The 21,866-nt window shown below is 45.8% G+C and overlaps 1 protein-coding gene across 2 annotated transcripts in view; it reads left to right on the top strand.

Moving 5' to 3' along the window:
• Positions 1 to 734: 734 nt before the first annotated feature.
• The window catches only part of MAF (MAF bZIP transcription factor), a 63,337-nt gene continuing 42,205 nt past the window's right edge, over positions 735 to 21,866 (top strand). Inside the window, exons 1-2 of one of the 2 annotated variants that reach the window (XM_049806365.1) lie at positions 735 to 2,707; positions 13,395 to 13,461. In XM_049806365.1, the coding sequence (XP_049662322.1) occupies positions 1,575 to 2,707; positions 13,395 to 13,428 (1,167 nt within the window). In that variant the 5' untranslated portion in view covers positions 735 to 1,574 and the 3' untranslated portion in view covers positions 13,429 to 13,461. Of the gene's footprint in view, positions 2,755 to 13,394; positions 13,462 to 15,454; positions 15,466 to 21,866 lie in introns of those variants that run through there. The other variant, XM_049806366.1, reaches the window with a different exon arrangement.

The raw sequence follows: 21,866 nt of genomic DNA, 5'->3' as shown, positions 1-21,866 counted from the left end.
AATTAGGCCGGGCCAGCAGGCCAAGTGCGGCGGGCGCAGGGTTTGCAAACTTGCAGGGCTTTCGCCCCCCTTTTTTGGGGGGAAGGGGGGCGGGGGGTGATGGAGGAAACAGATGCCCCGTCCCCGTAAAAAAAAAAAAAAAACAAAACACAAAACAAAAAAAAACCCAACCAAAAACGAGAGAGAAATGCCGGGGGCGCTGCGGGGGAGCGGAGCGAGGGCGCGGAGCCGGTACCGGCCCGGGGACAGGTATCGGCCCGGCGGAGCCCCGCTTTCCGCTGCCGGGTCCCCGCGGCCGGCCGGCCGGCTCTTCCCCTCTCCTCCTCCTCCTCCTCCTCCTCTTCTTCCTCCCCGGCCGGAGGGAGAGCTCCTCCGCGCCCTCAGGTGCCCGCACCGCCCGGGCGGGCGGGGGCAGCTCCCGGGCAGCCCGCCCCGGGGCAGGGCGCTCGGCCGAAGGGGGAGCGCGGCGGCCGGGGCCGGCCCGGTGCGACGGCGGAACGGGAGCGGGAGGAGGAGGAGGAGGAGGAGGAGGAGGAGGAGGAGCGGGCCCCGTCCCGCAGCCGCTTTCCCCGGGGAGGGCTGCGGGCAGGAAGGGGTTAAGGCGCTCCCCAGCTGACAGTCAGCTGATGGGGCCCTGATTGACAGCTCCGAAAAGTTTCCTTGTTTCTATACTATTATGCTAATGAGGGCTGGGATGGCGGCCGCCCATTGGTCCGGCCGCCGAGTCAATTTCCCATTTGACGTCAGGAGCGCTATAAAACTCAGCAATGCTTTTAAACTCTCCTGCTGGATGAAACCTTTAAAATATTTTTCATCTTCTCGCTGTAGCTTTGGGGTCGAGTTTTGGTGTGGTTTTTTTTCCTCTCTCTCTCTCTCTCTCTCTTTTTTTTTTAAAAAAAACTATTATTAGTAGTAGTCTTTTGGTTGCGATATCGCCTTTGATTTTCTTTTTTTATTATTTTTTTATTTTTTTAAAAAAATCTCCGCTCTCTTTTCCCTCCTCCCTTCCCCGATGAACCTCTCTCCTCGCTCTGCACTTTGCATGAGAAAGCCCAGAGGAAAGGCACCATGAAGTGTTAAAAAAATAACAACCCAGCCCAACAACAACAACAAACCAACAACAAATTTCCTCGCACCGCCGCCAGCTCCCACTTCCAGCTGCAGTTCGCGAGCTGCGAAAGCGAGAGAGAGGAGAGAGAAGGGAGGGAGAGGGGAGGAAAGGAGAGAAGGAAGGAAGAAAAAAAAAAAAAAAAAAAAAAAAAAAAAAGCCGAGCAACCAACCCTTTATGCAAAAGGCGAATAGCGAGAGCCCCTCGCTCTGATGCATCAGCGGCAGCGGAGAGTCTGCGAGGGCTAACGCGGAGCGGAGCGGAGCGGAGCGGAGGCTGCGAGAGGCGCAGGCGGGGGAGAGCGGCGCGGCGCGGAGCGGAGCGGAGCCGGAGGAGCGCGGAGCGGAGCGGAGCGGAGGAGCGCGGAGCTCGCCCGAAATCAAGCTGGCTCACCCGGTGGCAACTCAGAGCAGCCCCCTCGCTCCCGGAGCGCACCCTTTCTGGAGGACTGTCAGCAGCAAAAGGATGGCATCGGAACTGGCGATGAGCGGCTCCGACCTGCCCACCAGTCCCCTGGCCATGGAATATGTTAATGACTTCGATCTGATGAAGTTTGAAGTGAAAAAGGAGCCGGTGGAGACCGACCGCATCATCAGCCAGTGCGGCCGCTTGATCGCCGGGGGATCGCTCTCTTCCACCCCGATGAGCACGCCCTGCAGCTCCGTGCCCCCGTCCCCCAGCTTCTCGGCGCCCAGCCCCGGCTCCGGCACCGACCAGAAGACCCACCTGGAAGACTACTACTGGATGACGGGCTACCCGCAGCAGCTCAACCCGGAGGCGCTGGGCTTCAGCCCCGAGGACGCGGTGGAGGCGCTCATCAACAGCAGCCACCACCCGCTGCCCGGCGCCTTCGATGGCTATGCTAGAGGGCAGCAGCTGGCCGCGGCCGCCGGCGCCGCCGCCGGCTCCGTGCCGCCCGAGGAGATGGGCTCGGCGGCCGCCGTGGTGTCGGCGGTGATCGCCGCGGCGGCGGCGCAGGGCGGCGCGCCCCACTACCACCACCACCACCACCACCCGCACCACGGCGCCGGCGGCGGCGGCGGCGGCGGCGGAGGCGGCGGCGGCGGCGGGCACCCCCACGCCGCGGCGCCGCCGGGCAGCGCGCCGCCCTCCTCCGCCTCCTCGGCCGCCGGCTCCGGCGGCTCCGGCGGCGGCGGCGGCGGCGGCGGCGGCGGGGCCGGGGGGCTGCACCACCCGCACCACGGCGGCGGCGGCGGCGGCGGCGGCGGCGGCGGCGGGGGGCTCCACTTCGACGACCGCTTCTCCGACGAGCAGCTGGTGACCATGTCGGTGCGGGAGCTGAACCGGCAGCTGCGGGGCGTCAGCAAGGAAGAGGTGATCCGGCTGAAGCAGAAGAGGAGGACCCTCAAAAACAGGGGCTATGCCCAGTCCTGCCGCTTCAAGAGGGTCCAGCAGCGGCACGTCCTGGAGTCGGAGAAGAACCAGCTGCTGCAGCAAGTGGAGCACCTAAAGCAGGAGATCTCCAGGCTGGTCCGGGAGAGGGACGCCTACAAGGAAAAGTACGAGAAGCTGGTCAGCAACGGCTTCAGAGAAAACGGATCCAGCAGCGACAACCCCTCCTCTCCAGAGTTTTTCATGTGAGTTCCCACAGCCTTGCCACCTTAACTAAAAGTTCTCCCCGGGAGTGAGTTGGTGTTGGGGGCTTTGCTAGAGCGACCGCCCGCCTTGCCGCCTTCTAGCGCGTTTTTTAAAGAGCGAAAACTCAAAACAATTTTAAAACAAACTTGGCTTTTGGGGTTGGCTTTTGTTGGTGGGTCTCGTTTGTTTTCCCTTTTGCTTTTTTTTTTTTTTTTTTTTTTTTTTTTTTTTTTTTTTGCTTTTTAAGGTGGGCTGGCTCCGTGGTGGCCGACCAAAAGTTCGACATGAGTTTCTTTTCTGTTTATTATTATTATTACTATTTTTTTTTTATTTTTTTTTTGTGGGGGCTTGCTGTTGTGGTTTTGGGTTTTTTTGGTTTGTTTTGTTTTTTTTTTTTTTCTTTTTTAAATTTAAAAGATCCAACTCGCCACCAACTCAGTTCTTCATATGAAGCTTGCTCTTCTTTGAAACCTGCCATCCACATTATATATATATATATATATATATATTTTTAAGTTCAGGAGGGGTTTTTTTTCTTTTGAGCTTGCTGTGTCCAAAAAGTCAGATTTTTTTTTTTTTTTTTTTTTTGCCATCCTGAGTTCTTCATATGAGATTTGAGCTTTGCAAAAAGAAAAAGAAAATTAAAAAAAAATACAAAAAAACACAAAACAAAAACAAAAAAATACAAAAACAATGTGAAATTTTTAGACTCCAGCTTGCTGAGTTCCATCAGTTTTTAGCGTTGTTGTGCAAAACTAGAGATATGCCTAGATCAACCTGCCAAAATCAAGCCTGCATCAACCTTCGGTGTGTTCATGTGAGTTTTGGCCTTAATCTGCCAAACGTGAGACTTTAGTCTGCCATTAGAATCCCATACTCATCTCATGCATTACGCTTGCTATTTTGTCTTAGCAACAATGAACTATAACTGTTTCGAAAGACTATGAAAAAGAGACATTATATTAATAAAAAACCCTGCATGCTGGTCATGTACGGTATAATTATTTTTTTTTTTTTCTTTTGCTTGGAAATGGACTTTTGGAGACTATTATGGCATGGCATTCATCCTTTTGTTTTATTGCCTCATCACTTTTTTGGGTTGAAAGCAAAAAAGTGCAACCTTTGATCTTCCTCCTCCTCCTCTTCCTCCCCATTAAAGTTTGCATCTGCTCTAAAACTGCTTTGAGTTACTCAAAACTTCAGACTTCCTTTTAAATGCACTGAAGCATTCCCTCTCAAAAAACCCGCCAGAATGGATTTTGATAACCTAATGTGGCAAAAAAAAAATATATATATTAAAAAAAACAAACAAACACACAAAAAGAACTTTGGAAAGATGTTCAAAATTCACATCCCACTCGGGGGGGACATTGAAACCATGCTGTTGCCTAAAACAGTCTAAAAATTAATTTTAAGTGATCTGCCCCATTTTTTTTTTTCTTTTCCTTTTGCATTTGGTCATTGTCAAATGTGGAATGCTCTGGGTTCCTAGTATATAATTTAATTCTAGTTTCTGTCATCTGTTAGCCCAGTTAAAATGTATGCTACAGATAAAGGAATGTTATAGATAAATTCGAAAGAGTTAGGTCTGTTTAGATGTAGATTTTTTTTAAAGATTGATGCACTAAATTGTTTACTGTCGTGATGTAAAGGGGGGTAGAATTTGCAACGGGACTGTTTTAAAAAGTAGTTTATGCAGCATGTGCTTGCAACTTAAATATAAGTTGGGTATATGTAGTCCTTGCTATACCACTGACTGTATTTGAAAACCAAAGTATTAAAAGGGGGAGGCACCCCTGTTTATATCTATAGGGGTATTTTACATTCAAAATGTATGGGTTGGTTTTTTGGTTGGTTTTTTTTTTTTTTTCCAAAATTGAAGTATTTGGGACTGAATTGCACTAAGATATAACCTGCAAGCATATAATACAAAAACAACAAAAAAAAATTACGAACCTGTTTAGAACGCTAATACAATTTATGCAGTTATAAAGATGGCATTACTGCACAGTTTTAAAATGATGCAGATTTTTTTACAGTTGTATTGTGGTGCAGAACTGGATTTTCTGTAACTTCAAAAATTCCACAGTTTTAAAGGCAATAATCAGTAAATTTTATTTTCAGGGACTGATATCCTGTCTTTTAAAAAAAAAAAATGGAAAGTAAATCTTACCACAATAAATATAAAAAAATCTTGTCAGTTACTTTTTCTTTTACATATTTTGCTGTGCAAAATTGTTTTATATCTTGAGTTACTAACTAACCACGTGTGATGTTCCTATGTGCTTTTCTTTCATTTTCGACTCTATGGTTATATCAAAAGAGAGAATAATCTACAATAATAAACTGCATTTTTTTGATTCCGTACTCAGTTTCTTAGTCTGTAGTTTAAAGTTCAAGAACTCCGAGAGCAAGTACTTCACTGTACTGCCTGGCAAAGGGGTGATGCTGATACAAGAGCTGGACTCGATAATATTCAGGAGGGGAGAAGGGAAAGGATAGCTCCCTGTAAAGTGGAAAATTGTTGCCCGCTAGAAATCAAGTTATCTTTCAGGTAGATGAAAAACGTGAGCTTTCAGGTGCTGCTTCTGACTTCTCAGTATTGCTCTGAGCTCAGTTTCAGTGACTCAGATCATCCCACCAGGTTTTAGGAGACCTCAAAGGGGAGGTCTGCTTAAAAACCTGATGACATGATACAGCCCTATATTTTGATTGTTTTATGATGGAGTGAAGTGAAAGGGAAGACTTCACATCCTCTTATCATCTGATCCCAGCAAAGCATGCCTGTCTCTAGTAAGAGATGACACCACATCAGGCTTGGCTCGTCACAAAGCCACTTAATGCTACATCGAAAGATTTCTTGCCATTTGGGTCCATACTGCCTCCTTTTTTTTTTTCTTCGCTTTGCTTTCCCCCTTCCCTTCTTCTTTTGTTTGACCCATGGTGGGTTTTTTGGTGGGGTTTTTTTTTGTTGTTGTTGTTGGTTTTTTTTTTTCTTTTTGCTACAGGCCTTAGAAAGCCCAGGGAGAACTGAGGAGCAGAGAAAAAAAAATTCAAACGACTTCCTCCAACTTTTGAGAGTTATTTGTCCTAAACAGTCAATCCAAAGGTTAACGTGCTAGAAACGTTCAGGTCTCCGAGCCCCTCTTCACTTCAGTTCTCCATGTCAAAGGGCATTTCGACTTCGAAAGGCTCCTCAAACCCTCCACCCGGTTCGTTTAAAGCCACCTTCCCCGAGAACCTCCAGCATCCGTTTGTAGAGCCCTCTCCCGCTCTTTGAATGCGATTATCCGCCCAGGTTATTTGAGAAGCGGAGGGCTCTCCGAAGGATGCTCCAGCCGCTCTAGGATGGGGGTTTTATCTCCAGACCCGGGCTCGTAAACCCAGCACGGGGGTGTTTTTTCCTTTATATTCCCCCCAACCACCACCACTACTGTTGGTGCAACTTCTTCCCAGCTGTAAGGTCATCCCTCCCGGGTGCTGGTGGCACTGAAAGGAGAGGACCTGTTGCCGTTCCTCTGCCCGGTTGGACCAGTCCACGTCTCGGACCCTGCTCCGTGTACTGAGGTCAGGATGCGGCCCCGAGCACCCCCCCCCCCCCCCCCCCCCCCGTGGGTGCCTGCACCCACGGGAACCTGCGTCAGTGGGCCCTGGGTGCTGCTGGAGGTCAACCTGCTCCCGCTGAGGTCCCTCTGAGGGGACGGAGAGCCGGCCCCGCCGTGGGTGACAGCAGGCGTTGGTGGCCGTGGTTCCCGATGCCGATGCTGCGCCTCGCCCCTCCCCGGTGCCGGGGCACCAACCTGCCCTTTGGCATCTGACCTGCTGTTGCACCAGGGTTTGAGTAATGGTTCAAGCTCCAGATTCTGGTTAATTCGAGTTCCATTTGCTGGTTAATGTGTAAGCTGTGGGTAAACCGGTTGCTATTGGCTGAGCAGAGAATTATCTGCTGGGAAAGACAGGACTGCTTTTTACTTCTTCTCCCACCTCCCCTTCCCCGGCCGAGCCTTTACTGATGCCCGGGGTTTTTTTTGCAGGGGGTTTCTTCGAGGCTTTGCCGCTGCCCTTGCCGAGAGCTCCCAAAGGAGCCCTGCCCTAAGGAAGGGAAGGAGCGAGGCCTCTCCTCGGCAAAGCCCCACCAAAGGGACGCTGCGGCCCCCGAGGGAGCGCCCAGCCCCACGCCCCCGCAGCGGGACCCGCTTCTGGTCCAGCCTGGTGCCCGCGTCCCTCTGGCGCTCCGGGTTTCCTTGCAGGCAAAGTTAGGAGCTGGCACTAGTATTTTAAACAGTGGCGCAGAGCGAGGGGAGCACCGCTGCCTCCTTGAAGTATCTTCTTTCTCGGAGGCAAAAAACCCCCACCCTGTTTGAACAGCGATAAGAGAAATCCTTCCTAGAAATAGACTGAGTGCAAAAGGGAAAATTCCCATCACACACCCAACCTGAGAGGGAAAAAAGGCTCTCTCCCAGTTTGGCATCGTTATGACACATTGCAATCTTGCTTTGCAAATAAAAAAAAAATATGCAGCCTTCCTTAGGCTGCACTTGAATTTCAGCCTGAAACACACCAACTGCCCAACTGAAGGAGAAAAAAAAAATAGATGCACGTTTTAATGCTCACTAAAGCAAAGCGAGTAGTGGGGTTCTCTGTATGAATCATTGCAGGGGAGCGCCCACCTTTGCCGCAGGACTGCTTGCTGAGGACTAATTGGAACCGCTCTGCTCTGAATAACCTACGTTCATTAATCACCCCTCGCTTGACTCTGGCCTCAATCCTGCTCCCATTGAGCTCGGAGGTGCAATCCCCAGGGATTTCAAAGGGGAGCAGGATCCCACCGTTCTCCCGCAGGTACCTCTCCGGCTAAAGCAGGGGGAACGCTGCCCGAGCCGGGCAATCGTGTGTCAAAAGGCATGCGTGGTCTTAATCTTCCCATCACTAACAACATCCTATTTCTCCCATAGTCCTACAGTGCTTTCCCATTTATTAACTACATTACAAAGAACTTTCATGTGACCGGTGCCGGGAGATACGTGCACGGAGAGCGGCCCTTTGCTGGCTGGGAAATGGTGTGCGCTGTGGCCCAGCCCTCTCCTCCCTCCCCATCCCACCTTACGCTTAAGCCTTTTTTATTTTCCCCCCCTAAAATGAAACATAACCCTCCGCCCGACCTCCAGGCTTCTGCTGAGCAGAGTCCAAGAGTATTTTTGTGTTTGTGCTGCGGTGTTTTACCCTGCTCGAGAAATGTCATCCTGGATGGCATCCTAAAAAAAAAAGAGGGGAGAAGGGAGGGAAATATCCCGGTCACACCAGTGCATATTTATTTCTTGAACAGTTTCTCACCACCGCTGGGCAGGCACCATGCGAGAAGCGCCCGTTTGCAAACGGAGCGGTGAGAGCTTCTATTTATTAGAAAGTCTTCTTCACCCTTTTAAAACAAAAACGCCTGCGCTGAATCAAAATGCCACTTGAAAACTACCCCCACGTGAAACATGGGAGCAAATTTTTTGTTTAAAAAATGAACTTTGCCAGCTCTTTTTTTCCTTTCCCTTCCGAAAGCTTTTGCGCAGCTGTTTCCTCCCCCTCCCTCTGCGTAGTGTGTAGGAAGTTCTTGATCTAGAATCATTCATAATTTTAATACCAATTTCTATTTGACATAATATACTAATATCAGATAGAGAGTGTAGCTGCTTCCTGGATTTAGGGAGGAAATGATGCATATATCAGAATTATCTGCTCAGATGCCAGAACTACATTGGTGTCATTTCAGCATGTGCTGCATTGAAAGGAAATCCTCTATATTTATTACTCCGATCATCAGAGGAGCTAAATGGACCCACTGTTTCTGACACCTGTTCGGATGGCTGAATTTAAAATTTCACACAGGAAAAAAAAAATAATAATCCTACATACTTCAATGTTAGGAATTAAGATTTTTTGATAAACTTTCTTCCCTCCTTCTTTCCGAATGGCCGTGTTGTGAGCGGCTGCCATGAGGCTTGGGCATTCCAGGGGTAGCTATGGAGAGTGGGATAGATTTTGTTTGCTCAGCCAGGACAAAAAGCAATCCTGCTTGTACACACACACACACACACACACACACACACTCGAGCCGTCTGTAGTCAAATGCTTCAGATACCTGCTTTAAGTGCAGGTCTTGGTATGAATAACACGAGGTAGCACACCCCGGGACGTGGCAGAGGTGAGCGGCTGTCGAGAGAATTCATCTTTTCGGGAGGGACCTGAGCACTCAACCACTTCACACTTTTAAGGCCCCTCTAATGAATTTTTTGGGTGCAGCAGATACAAATCAATAGATTAAAATACTGTACATTCTGCTGCATCTAATTCTTGACTGCCTGAAATTGTGGGGGAGGACCGAGAATAACATTTGTCACTCTCCGAGGGCTGAGTGCATTCAGATTTGTGAGCTGTAAGCCAACACGATGCAAAAATAGTCCAGGATGTGACTTAACTTTTCAAGTGAAAAGCAAAAGGCCAGGGATCCGCGAGGCTGTAGCCTGGTGTAGCAGCAGATAGGCAGCTCCAGCTCCAGCCCCGGCTATCTCCCACCGTATCAGGTTGACCCGGCACGGTGTGATAACGTCTCAGTGCCCCCGATGCAAGCTGCTCATATCTTATTGCTCGCTGAAATGATCATTTTCTATCACTGCTGCCGTACCCAATTTTTTTTCCCCTGAAGTCTAGCTTTTAAACCCGAGCCACTTCCGACAGCAGTGAAGCGTGCAGGCCTGTAGTTGTAGTGCAGTGAGTTACGGGGATGGAGACTGCCCTGCCTCTCTCCTTGCTTGGTTTGAAGCCCTGTGGCCTTTGTGACGTGATCTCCTTTGCTTTTTTTTATTTTATTATTTTTTAATCCATCCCTATGAATCACCTTGCATGGAGGGAATCGAAGCCAGAGCAGAAGTTTGCTAGAAGTGGTGTTTCTGCGCCACGCAGAGAAAAAAAATACCCAGCAAGCAACAAATCAAGCAGTGTCTTCAAGTTTCCAGCGGGGGTAGGGAACGGAGCGTCCCTGGTTGCCACTCTCAATTGTTAATTCATAAAGAAGCACAGTCCTGAAAAATGTTCTCAGCAGCTTGTCCCCCGTTGAAGCAGAAATGTCAATGACTGCGTACGGAGGCGTTAAGGCTCAACACCCTATTTCAGCAGGAGCTCTGGCATCTCCCTGCCCCTCATCCCTTGGGTTTTGGTGTTAAACTCGCGCGTCCCCGAGGGCTGCGGGGTGTCGGGCAGAGCAGGGTGCCCAGGACCGGGGGGCACACCCGTTTGCCTCCCCGCTGCCCTCCCGGCACCTGCCTCGCCCCGGGGAGAGCAGCACATTGCGGGAGAATTCTGGCACGGCTTCTTAAACGCCTGCTTCCAGCAAGCAGCTCGCAAATAACCCGGCCCGGGGAGGGGGTCCCTCTATAACGGTGTAAACCCCCCTCCCTTTCCCCGACGAGCTCTCCAGCAGCACCCGCGGGGTGCTGGGCGGCCAGTCCGGGGCTACCTCGGTAGCCCGGAGGGGCGGATGGGCCCGGGGCGGCGGGGCCCGGCCGGGGGCTGCCCCGCGCCCCGCCCCCGCCAGGCCGGCTCGGCCGCCGCGCCGGGGGGCGCCGGCCTTTTCCGGGCACCCACGTCCCCCGGGGCGGGTGGAGGTGCTCCCACGCACAGTGGTTGGGGGGCTGCCCCCAGCCCCGGGGTCCCACCGCAGGCAGGTGCGGGGCGGGGGCGGGCAGGGAGCCGGGAGGGACGGGGAAGGGCGAGGGCAGCATCCTTTGGTTGGTTGTTTGCTCGCTTGTTTGTTTGTTTCCAAATGGAATTCCTGGAACAAAAGGGGAGTCTGTGCGTAACTAAAGGATCCGTCGGGGCATCCAAAGCTTAGCTCCGGTGTGTCACCCAGGCGGCTTCAGCTGGCTGACCGTCCCCTAGGTATGTTCACAGAGCACTTCCCCTCCTCTTTGGTTCATAGTCGTCTTTTTCTTTTCTTTTCTTTTTTCTTTTCTTTTATTTTTTCTTTTCTTTTCTTTTCTTTTTTCTTTTCTTTTCTTTTTTTTTCTTTTTTTTTTCTTTTTTTTTTCTTTTCTTTTTTCTTTTTTTTTCTTTTTCTTTTTTCTTTTTTCTTTTTTCTTTTTCTTTTTCTTTTCTCTTTTCCTCTCCTCTCTTCTCTTTCTCTTTGTTTTCTTTCCCTTTGTTTTCTTTCCCTTTCTTTTCCCTTCTTTTCCCTTCTTTTCTCTTTTCTTCCTTGTTTCATCTTTTCCTCTTTCTTCCTTTCTCTTTTATTTTCTTGTTCTTGATTTTTTTCCCTTCCCTTCCTTTTCTTTTTCATTTCTTTTTCTTTTCGCCTGTGCTCACATGGAGACTAATCTAAACCCCACTGCAATCAAAGGGAGCTTTTTAAATGACATTTTGGATCAGGCCCTGAGATCTCTGCAGGGAGCAAGATGGGGCAGGGGGGGCAGGATTTACATTTCATGGCTTTTAAAGAATCTGAAGTACGGAGACTTTCTGAGGCTGAGTTTCCCAAGTCTATGTGGATGTATCTCGGAATGTTTATGCGATTAAGCTTAAGGGCCTTTTCTGTAAGAAAGTGAGCAGATTCACTTTCCTGCAGCCTGAACCCCACTTCTCCAATTCGGAGACAAAAGTTCTTGCCAAGGCCTTGGCAGTGGGCTGTCATGATGCTAAAGGGGCTGGGGCTAGAATCAGGGTTTTTTGTTGATATCAGCTTCTAAAGCTGTGGTGCTCTCCACTGCAAACAGCCCCTGCTCCCTCAAGCACTTGGAGCTGTTGCAGTGAAACATTAGTGACAATGAAAATGAGCCCTAAAGTGAACCAAACAAAACCTAGGAATTTTTTTTCTCTCCCCTGCACCCCCCCACCCCCCCAACTTAACTGCTTCCAAATTCCCTGAGGAAAGCATTTTAATACGTAGGAAGAGCTGCTGGAGCTTGCAATGCGATTCAGTGTTTTGTGGTGTGGGATGAACAGATTTTCCTTTCTGTAGGGTTTCCTCCTGCAAAGTCATTGTAGAGGAGGGAATACTGTAAGATTAAATCTGGTTAAAATACTATATTCATGTCACACCAGATATGATCTCCAGACTGTGCACAGTCTTTCGGCTTCCTTTATTGTGAAATCCTTTTAAAATAGCACAGTATAGAGTAGAAAACTTATTGAAGTATAACTCTCTTGCACCAACTCTGTCAGATAAAACGCAGGAAAGTGATCAGCCTTCTTAAATTAATAAATCTGCTTAGTGTCTCTGGCTGCCTTCATGCTGTCTTACTTTCTTTGACTCTTTCCTTATTAATAAACTGATAGTTAAATAAAGCCGCTAAATGAATCAATGCGCCTTGCCGGTGAAAGCGGGTTGGTGCCATCCTGTTTCAGGTCTCCTGTGATGTGGCTGAATGGTTGTGGTTTTAGAGCAGGGATGGCCACAGCAAAGGCTGAGACTGCTAAAAGCAGGCTGACCGCATCGCTTTCTGGATGCTCTTCAGGTGTGAGGCTTGAGTACCTATTCTGCTCGGCCCCATGCATTAATAACAGGATGGATTCACCGATTGGCATGAAAGCAGAGGTCATCTTGAGGAAAATGACACCAAAGGTCTACGGGAGTCATTTGCTTTAAGAGATCCCGGGCCGTGTGCCAAGTATTGCATTTAAGGAAGTACCATCCCCTTTCTCAGGAAAAAAAAAAAAAAAAAAAAAAAGAAAAGGAAAAGCAAAAAAAAAAAAGAAGGAAACATTGCTTTCAGTGGCATGCGGGACCGTTTCAGAGTGCCTGTCCCACCTTTGGGTAGGATGTGGGAGAGGGATCATTCAGCTGGCACCAAACATGCAGCGGACTTTTCAAAGCTGCAGAGCTGATGTGCAATCAAAATGCTGAAAAAGCGCCTATAGTTTGTCTTGCTTTTTTTCTTATTCAAACCGATCAGACTTGTGGTTTATTCTTGCTCTGATTATGCTGTATAGTTACAAGAAATGGATGGAGCTGAAGCATTCCTGCAGGCGGTTTATAGAAAATATATGTATATGCCTGTGTGTGCACACTCAGGGAGAGAAAGTTAACTCTAAGGGACACACCAAAATATCCATATTTAAGAAATGTGGATTGACTCACTGACTTATCTCACTTATTGTACAAAGACTCACTCTATGTTGATTTTTTTTTTAAATTAGATTTTAAATATGTGTTGACAGGATGAATTTGTACAGTGTGAGTAACCGCAGGGAGAAATGACAGCTCTGCTTTTGTTATTAAACTACTGTCTGGAAAATAATGGAGTGTGTACAAAAATTGATTATTATTTTGCCAATTACATTAGTGCAGCTAATAACAATCATTAAGAAAGAAATACAGAAAGCTACATGCTTTCAGGTCTTAGAAGCTGATATTCACTGGTGAGGCAAAAATATGTGTTTTTAAGGTAATTTGCCAGGAAGAGTCTCCTGTTATTAATGTAAAGTAAAGACTAGATAGGTGAGCTGGAAATGTTTCACTTCAAACTGTGTTAATTTCTTTTCACTCACTCATAGTTAATAAAAGGTACAAGAGACTTTCTAAATTTAATTTAGGATTTGAATATAAAAGGTCCTATTCTGTACCATAGTGGCACAATAGACGTGTTTTACAATGTTAAAAATTCCTTTTAATAATGGTTTATTTTAATATATTTACTAAATTAGGTACCCGAGAGAATCATCTACAACGGTGATGTGAAAATCCCTGTTACCTGAGGTCAAAAAAAAAAAGGTATGTTTTCATTTTCATTAGCAATTTGACATATTTCAGCAGGGGTGGTAATTTGGCTGCTTTGTTTTCTGCTGCTAAGACAGTGCTTTTTGGTCCAACCCTGGGGAGCTGGTGACAGTCTGTGGTGGAGTTCCCTGGGCTGTCGGATGAGGCTGACTTTCAGGTGCCTACACGAACCATTTGCGATGATGGGGCTTTGTACTTTTGTCAGCCAGGCAGCTCTCCCGTGTCCCACAACTCATATATAATCCTTTGCAAATGTTTTCTTTCTTTTTCTTCAAATGCTAGCGTTCAGACATCAGCTACGGGGATTAAGGATGGGTCTTCTGAAGATCTCCCTTAGATCTCGATGAAAATCATGAGTCTGTGTTAGATGACTTCTGTACTTACAAATTACAATAGAGTTTAATTCACAGCACTGCTTTCCTCTGGAAATTTGTGTTCGTTCAGTCTGTCAACATTGACTAAAAAATATGCCGCTAATGAAAATGTGGGAATTAAACTTTCAGTCCCTTCCCCTGCTAGACTAAAACAGGCCCTTTATTTTTTCCGTGGAATCTGATTTTTATTGACCTTGACTATAAAAAATACTAAGTGGCTTAAATGAGCACCAAGGTTGCAGTGACAGATTCCTGTGTGAATTTTTTTTATGAAACCTCCTGTTTTAGTTAAGAACACAAGCTGCCATACAGCCTACCGCACTTTCATCAGCAGTCACGTGCTGTTAGAAAACAGTTGAATTCTACTGGCTTGTGGAATTAAGCTTGGTTTACTCCTTATTATTTTTTATTATTTAAAATTTGAGTGAGGATGGGGAAGATGTACTCGGTGCTCTAGACTCTCCATTAAATAGCACCAAGAGGAGTTTTTGTTGGTGTATAGGCTGCGGGAATAGGTTTCTCAAGGAGCTCCAGAAGAGGTTCATTTTGAGCCTGAAGCTCCTCTCGCTTCGCTGAGGAACACCCCAGGTAGGGTTTTGCCTGCAATGCATTTCTTTCTGTGTTTCACCACTGTAAATGAGAGGGAAACCAGACCACTTGGGTTTTCGTGCAAGCTTAAAGCGCAATATGCTTTTTGCAAGAACAGAGCCAAAGAGCAATTCAGCTGGAGTAAATACATTAAGTACATATTTTCATTGCAAAGGTGCAGCACATGTTCCATCACCTTGTTCCTAGTGCAATGGTTCTAATTTCAGTAATCCCATAGGAAAACTTTTGTGGTTCCTGTATTTTATATATGTGACTGTTAGATTTATATAAATATTATAAGTAATACACATTCTTGTTATCCATACAATAAAAAAGCAAAAGCTTTGTCCCTGATAGACACTTGTGATCTCAGGCCTTGCTCAGCTGGCTGCTCTCCGGGACAAATCCTTGCACCTTCCTTCCAATATTTTGTGGCTATGCTTTCACGTATTACAGAAAAGAAAAAAAACAGCAGCAAAATCTGTTACTTTTAAGCAAATAGCTCTCAGGTCTCGGAAGAGTTAACGAACTTTTATGGCAAGGTTCAGACAGTTCTGACCCCTATGGTAATATTTCATCTAAGGTTACTGTTGGGAGAGAAATCAAATTTCAGCTGTGAACATGATTGACAGGTGAAAGCAAGAGAGAGAAAGACATCTGGTCAGATGGGGAATTTGGGAAGGAGAAGGACAATTCAGGGAAGTGTCTCTGTGATATTAGGAATAATAAGCTTAGATATGAAAACTCCAATCCTCCACACTGTCTGAAGGCGCGCTTACTTGATATTCATGGAGGTGGATTGGTTGGGGGAATTTAAGATGGTACATTTAGAGTAGTGGACAGTAGTCTCCGTGGTCCAACTTACTAACTCGACTCTTTTGAAGGAATTATGTTATTTCTGGCATACTTTTAGGATTTCAAGGCAATTCATTTTATGAGCGCGACTGAAATAGTTGGTGGTTGCTGGTTGAGAGGTTCTCACCATGATGTCTCTCGCGGGACAGATGGCAGCAGAGTTCGCGGAGGTCAGTCGGTGCCGTCGTTCCATGCCCTTGAGTCTGGGGAGATTGCTGGGAGTTTCCAGACTAAGCACTGCAGGGTGAAATTTGTGTTTATGATATACACCATTATACCAAAACCAAAATTAGTTACTTTCCCATAAAATACCACCAAGGGTACCTTGTGGTATTTTACAAGGCAACTGTTATTTTCCAAGGGCCGTGTGTTGGCCTATTCCATCTCCTGGCAGCTCCGGTGAATGTCCCTCACAATACATACGTAGCCCCAGGCATAATTTATCCTACTTCAGTGTGTTCTGTTCAGTGCAGAAGAGCTTTTCCATCCTCCAACATCACAGAACCAACAGGAACAAAATCTTCCTCTCATTATTTCCTGATCAGCGTGGTGATGCTGGAAAGCAGAATTTGGTTCCGACACAAAAAACTGTAGCCAGGCTTTCTCTTAAAATTGAAGCGTGAGAAAAAAAACTGGTGGTTTTTATCACTGTGTGTAATGCTTAATGTTTCAGTTTTCAAAGAGGCTCTGAGGGACTTCTGTAGAGCTCCAAGGGCAGGATGCGGCAGTGATGGACCCTGGGATCTAAACCGCATCCTGCCTACATCTCAGGTGAGAGGAAAGGTCCTGGGTGGGCTCCTGCTCCCACTGCAGGCTTTGGTAAAATCCCCGTTGTATTCCCAGGGCCCACACTTCCACCACAAGGGGAACGTCTACAGGGGAGGTCATGCTACTAAAAAGCAAGGTCTGAACTCATACCGCGGTAGCTGTGCTGTGAATTCCCTGGATGGATGTTCTTATTCGGGAGTAAGGGTGGATTTCCCTCTTCCCCGATATAGCTTAAGCTGCTTTCAAAATAAAATAAATTAACCAGGAAAATCCGCTTTTACTCTAGAGTAGGAGTGTCCACCCAGGGAATGGATAGCACTGTGGTATAGTTTACTACATAATTTCCCCATATGGATGAGCCCTAAAACTAAGGGGAGAATAAGGAGCAATAAAGAACAGAAATGTATTTTCTGTTCCTTTTCCAGTTTACCTCTAAGACCTTTCACACAGGGGAAATCATGGCACTCTTAAAGTATACATTTACTTACTTTTCACTGCTCTTCCTGCATTCACACATGCATTTTTAAAAGAGATTTGTCTTTTGTGCCAGACCTTTTGCATCTTCCTACTGTTCACGTGTATTTTTGATGTGCAATCAAGTCAGACTGTTGTTTGTGACATCATTTTTCCTTTCATGGCAACAGCCTGTGACGTCAAACCACCTGACTTCACTGTAAACTAGACCTTATCGCCTAAGTTTTATTCTCAGACCATTCATCTGGTAAAATTGAAAATTAAAACAAATAACTGTGTAAACAATCAAATTTCTTTGTGTATGAGTGACTTATTTTTAAATTCCCATTGATGAATTAGCGCTTCCTTTAAAATGACTTTATTTTCCGAAGCTGATATCAAGATAACTACCATGAAATATTGTTGGCAAGTTTCCCGTTGTGGTCAATGGGAGCCTTGTATGTGTTTTTTCAAGCAGATGTGCTATATTAAGTCTAAACGAGAATCTTTTATTTCAAATGGGATGCAATATGTTATTCTTGATAAAAAAAATGGATAGTAAACTCTCTCCCTTTCTTTTCTCTCCTCAAACGTATTTTGTACAATTTACAGGTCATTTTACACGGGTAAAAAAGTGTTCTCAAGTATTTAAAAAAAGCACAACTTCACTATGTCTCAAACCCCTTTCTAGCTCATTCCTATGAATTTGAAGTATGAAAACATCTTGAGTCTTTATGAGCAAAGAGAATGTACATGCCGTATGTGACAGCTTACACAAATTCCCAGCAAGATGAATTTAATAGTTTTCCCTGTGTTTAGCTCTAAAATATTTTCCAGTGATGTGGCTTTTGCTGTTGTTTAGTTCTAATAGGGGATTTTAAGTTAAGTGCTAAAAAAAAAAAGGAAATATTTTTAACATCTCTTCTGGGTTTTCTAATTTGTGCCACTTACTGAATGATTCACACTGTACCAAAATACAGGAGATTGATGAGACAGGAAAAGTACTGATTTAACATCCCACATATAAAATTACTTCTCAGGCTTCCACATATAGTCCCGATGTTTAGAGAGTGAAGAAACCGGGAGCTGGGAGTTACAGTCTGACTCACTTGTGAGACTTTGACCCAGTTATTTGATTCTAGATTCAGCAAAATACTCCAGCACTTTAAACTTGTTATCTTAGGTTTCTTCTAAAGGTCTGTTACCGTTGATCTCTTTATATCTCAGTTTACACAGTTATAAACCTAGATAATTAATTCTTACCTTCTAGGCTTTTGTGGGAGTTAAAAAATAGCTGTAATGTTCCTTGAAGCCTTTTAATGAAAGCTGGTGTATTGAAGTACTTGTCATTCACCTTAGTTCATACCCTAGGATGAGAAAACATTGGTGCCGCCCAAGTCCCAGACACCATTTCTGACGGGATGAGAATTTAGTCTGAGCACACCAAGCCACGAGTACAAAGATGGGGTGTTTTGGGAGATGGTAGTTTTCTGAATTACACATAATGTAGCTTTACCCTGATTTTGAATGAGTCAAAACGTAAGCAAAATCATGGCTCAGTTATGTGCCCCCTCTCTCTCTTAAACACAATGTATCCTTAATACCTATATGTATACACACATATATGGAATAACTCCTCTGCACCTGCAAGACATGTAGAGGTCACGCTGTCCTTGTAATTCCTCCCCTTCCTGCCATTACCTTTATTTCCCAAGGTTCAAGCCATTATCATTCAGCAGTTGTGCAGCTTTTCTTTTCTTCCGTCCCCAAATTATTATTGTTTCCCTCCTACCTTCTACCCCTCCCGATCCATAATGGAGTCCTCAGCTGTAAATTTGCTAACCGTAAAGATTTTTGCCTGAAATGTTTTGAAAATGCCGTGGGAAAAAAAAAACAACAACCACAACCCCAAGCCTATGAACGACACGCTGTGCCATGCTCCAGCATTGCACTTCTACAGGAAAGATAATAAAGATATTAGCACTCATATAATTTCAGATAGGAAATGAAACCAGACATGAAAGAAACACTAGCTCCAGCTGTTGAGTGGGAATCAAACTAGCTATGGGAATTACAGGTATTGTCACCGGAGACAGCCTGACTTCTGAGAAATGACCTCAGGTGTAGGAGCTTGCTGTGGCCCCTTGCAGATATTAACACCTAATTAACAATCTGTGAGAGCATCCTACATCTTAATCACCAGTGAGGTGAGAATGACAATCACAAGGAGGAGAAGGAGAAGAGAAATGGTAATTTTTCCTCTGCACGCATCATCTAATAACCATGGTTATTCAGATGCAGCTAAATGCGATTTCCTTTTAGTCATTTCTGTCTATTGGAAGGCACAGTAAGTTCATTTGCTAGCAGGTAGGCAGCGGAGGTGAGAATTGAATTGATCTGAGATACTCTGAAAAATTGACCCTGAGGTCATTCCTAGTTTAAATTGGGAAGTAAAGCTGAGCTTATGTCTTCCCTTTCTTCTCTCCCCTCTCCCCACTCCCCCTCTTTTTGTGTTTCCAGGCATGTTAGTCTGTACTGTGTAATTATTTAAACATACTCTGATGGTGGGGAATCTTGTTCCCTCAAAGTTAATCAAAATAAAGAGAGCTTTTGTTAGCGGTGATAGGTAATTAAATAGCTGGCTTCGTGTTGTGCAGAGGCATTGTGCTGGGTTATTGACGTCCCAGAGCAGGGCTCCCCTGCCCTTCTGTGCGCAGACTGGCCTGCCGAAGTCGCCAAGATTAAGGCCCAGGCTAAATTAAGGAAGGAGGGTGTGAAGCTATGTAAATGATTAACAAGGCCAGGCTGTAAAGGAGAGGGGCGCACGGTAGCCTTTCCAGAGCCTCCCAGAGGAAAGGCTGTTTCCCTGGGGAGGGGTGAGCGTTTTAAAGACGAGAAAATCACGCGTGGCATTTCTCCTTCGTGCTTGCCATTTTCTGGCTGTGGTTTTAGCCGGCAACAGCTGTAAGTGTGGATGGGAACAACCCACTTACCCAATTTCAGCTCCGGTATAGACACCTAGGGCCACGTTCTGCTCCCGATTCCCTGGTGAAAATGCTCGGGAGCGTGGGGCAGCTGACGGAGAGGCTCTGGGCTTAGACCCGCACCAGAGGGCTGGTGCTAGCAAAAAGCAAGCGAGAAAGTAAAACAAAGGCCGGGTTTGCTCAGTCCCACCAAGGCAGGCGCAGCTTCCCTGGGCTCTGTGGTGATGCTCCAGCTCGCCTCCCTATCACTTGGGCAGGATCGGATGGAGTTTTAATGTAATGCCTTTTAATGGATGCTTTTATGTGGTCTTCCAAACAGCTTCCACTTTCAAAAACAGTTTTATGACAGAGTTAAAATGAGAGGCAGGCAGGCAGGCAGGGAGTGAGGAATACATACGCATGTACATCTTGTAGACCTCATTCTGCACTGGCTCTACCCGCAGCACTCCCTTGCCGTGCTCGGTAACAATCTCTTTCCGTATCACTTGGACCCAAATTATATTCTAATAAGGAGAGAATGGCAAAGCGAAAACAGCATTATATTAACCACTCAGCTTCCATGGAAACTCCCATCATTTTCTTTCCCGTGACAAGAGATAATCTCTATGTTTTCTGTTATCCTCACTTCTTCAACTCCTTTAGCTTTGTTTTCACATGTTGGCCTTGCGCTAAAAAATACAACTTGACATCTTGTGTCTTCTCAGCTAAAAAGGTATCAATTCCTGGACTTAATGTCAGCTGTACCCAGATCAAAGGCAAGAAACATAAAAGTTGACATATATTATTTATTTCATGGTTTACATCAATGATGTTTCTCTCTACCCTTTTTTATTATTATTGCTGATGTTTTGCCCATAATGTTGCGCTCGCTTCTCAAAAGTGTTTGTCCCCTACAGACAAATATTCATATTAATGTAATCCATCAGCAGTTAACAAACGCCAGCTCAATTCGGCGTTTGCCGCACACCCAAAGATCCCATTGTTTTTGCAGGACTCTTTGGGTGTGAGAAGAATGCAGGATCGGGCTCTTGGGGAGAATTTTGGAGCTGGAGACTTTCTCCCCCAGCCCCAGAAATGCACAGGGTCGGCTGGAGCAGCAGCCCGGGGCGCTGGCGCAGGGAGTGGGAGATGCTGCATTCTCTCCCTGCATTGTGAGCCGCTGCAGAGGCGAGACGAATGCCAGGCTTTGAGGGGAGCAAAAGCTCAAAAAAAGACTTTATTCCCCGCCCCCCCCCCCCCCCAGTTGTTTGGGTTGGTTTTTTCCCTACCTTTCCCCATCTCTCTTGCCTGCCTTTGGAGTTCTGAGTGAGTAATACAGGGTCTGGCTTGTAACTGTGGCCAGAAGATCATCTGAGATCAGTCAGAAATGCTGTTCCAACCTGTGCATCCATCTGACCACACAGTTTAGTGTAAAACTTTCCTTTTTTTCCCTCTTTGTCAACAACTGTGGCAGGTTTTACTTCCTGAGTTACAGAATCAGCTGAAATGCTGAGTCTGATTTTGCCCCCTCCCCTCCCACGAGCTATTTTTTTTCTGCAATGAAAATAATAATGCTTGAGAAAGATCCTTGGGATTTTTAGGTTTTTGTTTTCTTTTGTTTAGTTTGGTTTTATTTTAAAGCTTGCTGACAATTGTCAAATGTTCATTCTAGCAAAGAAGTGCTCGGAGGGTATAGCCCCGCTGTACAGCCGACAGGAGTAATTTGCCGTGCTCCTTGGAGCTCAGCTATTTCAGCCAATGTGTGTCGCTTTACTATTTCTTTAAAATTTAATTGGGATCAGGCAATCAAGTGTCTCCAAATTTTTTGCCTCTTCAGGCTGCAATAAAGCCACTTATGATTTATAATCAAAGTTTGGTATCGTTAAACTAAACTGTAAAACTGACTACAGGGTTTCAGTCATAAAATAAATATACGATAAACATTGCAATGGGGCTTGAGTAGCACAGCTAACAACAACACAGTGAATGCGTATACACACACACACACATAGGGGTTTTTTGAGTGTGTGTGTATACATTTAGTTCCAGAGGTAAGAAAGATCTAAATAATAGATAACTGGCATGTATTCTTTCTTGGTAGAATTGAAGCTGAGATAGATTTATAGCCCAAGTAGTTATTTTAAATGCAAAATGAAGTGTTAATTTATTAAATTCATTTATGCATCAACATTATTTTTATGTCTCTATTTATATTTTCCTGTAATCTGGAGCAATGTAGTATTCATCCTGGGTTTTTCTGTCTGTTGACTGTAGCGCTCCTTTGCTTAGATTTTTTTTCTAACAAGGCAGCTCATTTAGAAAGAAATGTTTATGTGAAGTGCTTGTCAGTTGGCATTTTTACTGGTGTGCTAACCCAAAGGTAAAATATAAAGGCACG

The sequence above is a fragment of the Accipiter gentilis genome, chromosome 7 (assembly GCF_929443795.1).
Source record: "Accipiter gentilis chromosome 7, bAccGen1.1, whole genome shotgun sequence".
Classification (NCBI taxonomy): Eukaryota; Metazoa; Chordata; class Aves; order Accipitriformes; family Accipitridae; genus Astur; species Astur gentilis.
The sequence above is the reverse complement of the archived record's forward strand: the minus strand, read 5'-3'. Positions and strand labels throughout refer to the sequence as shown.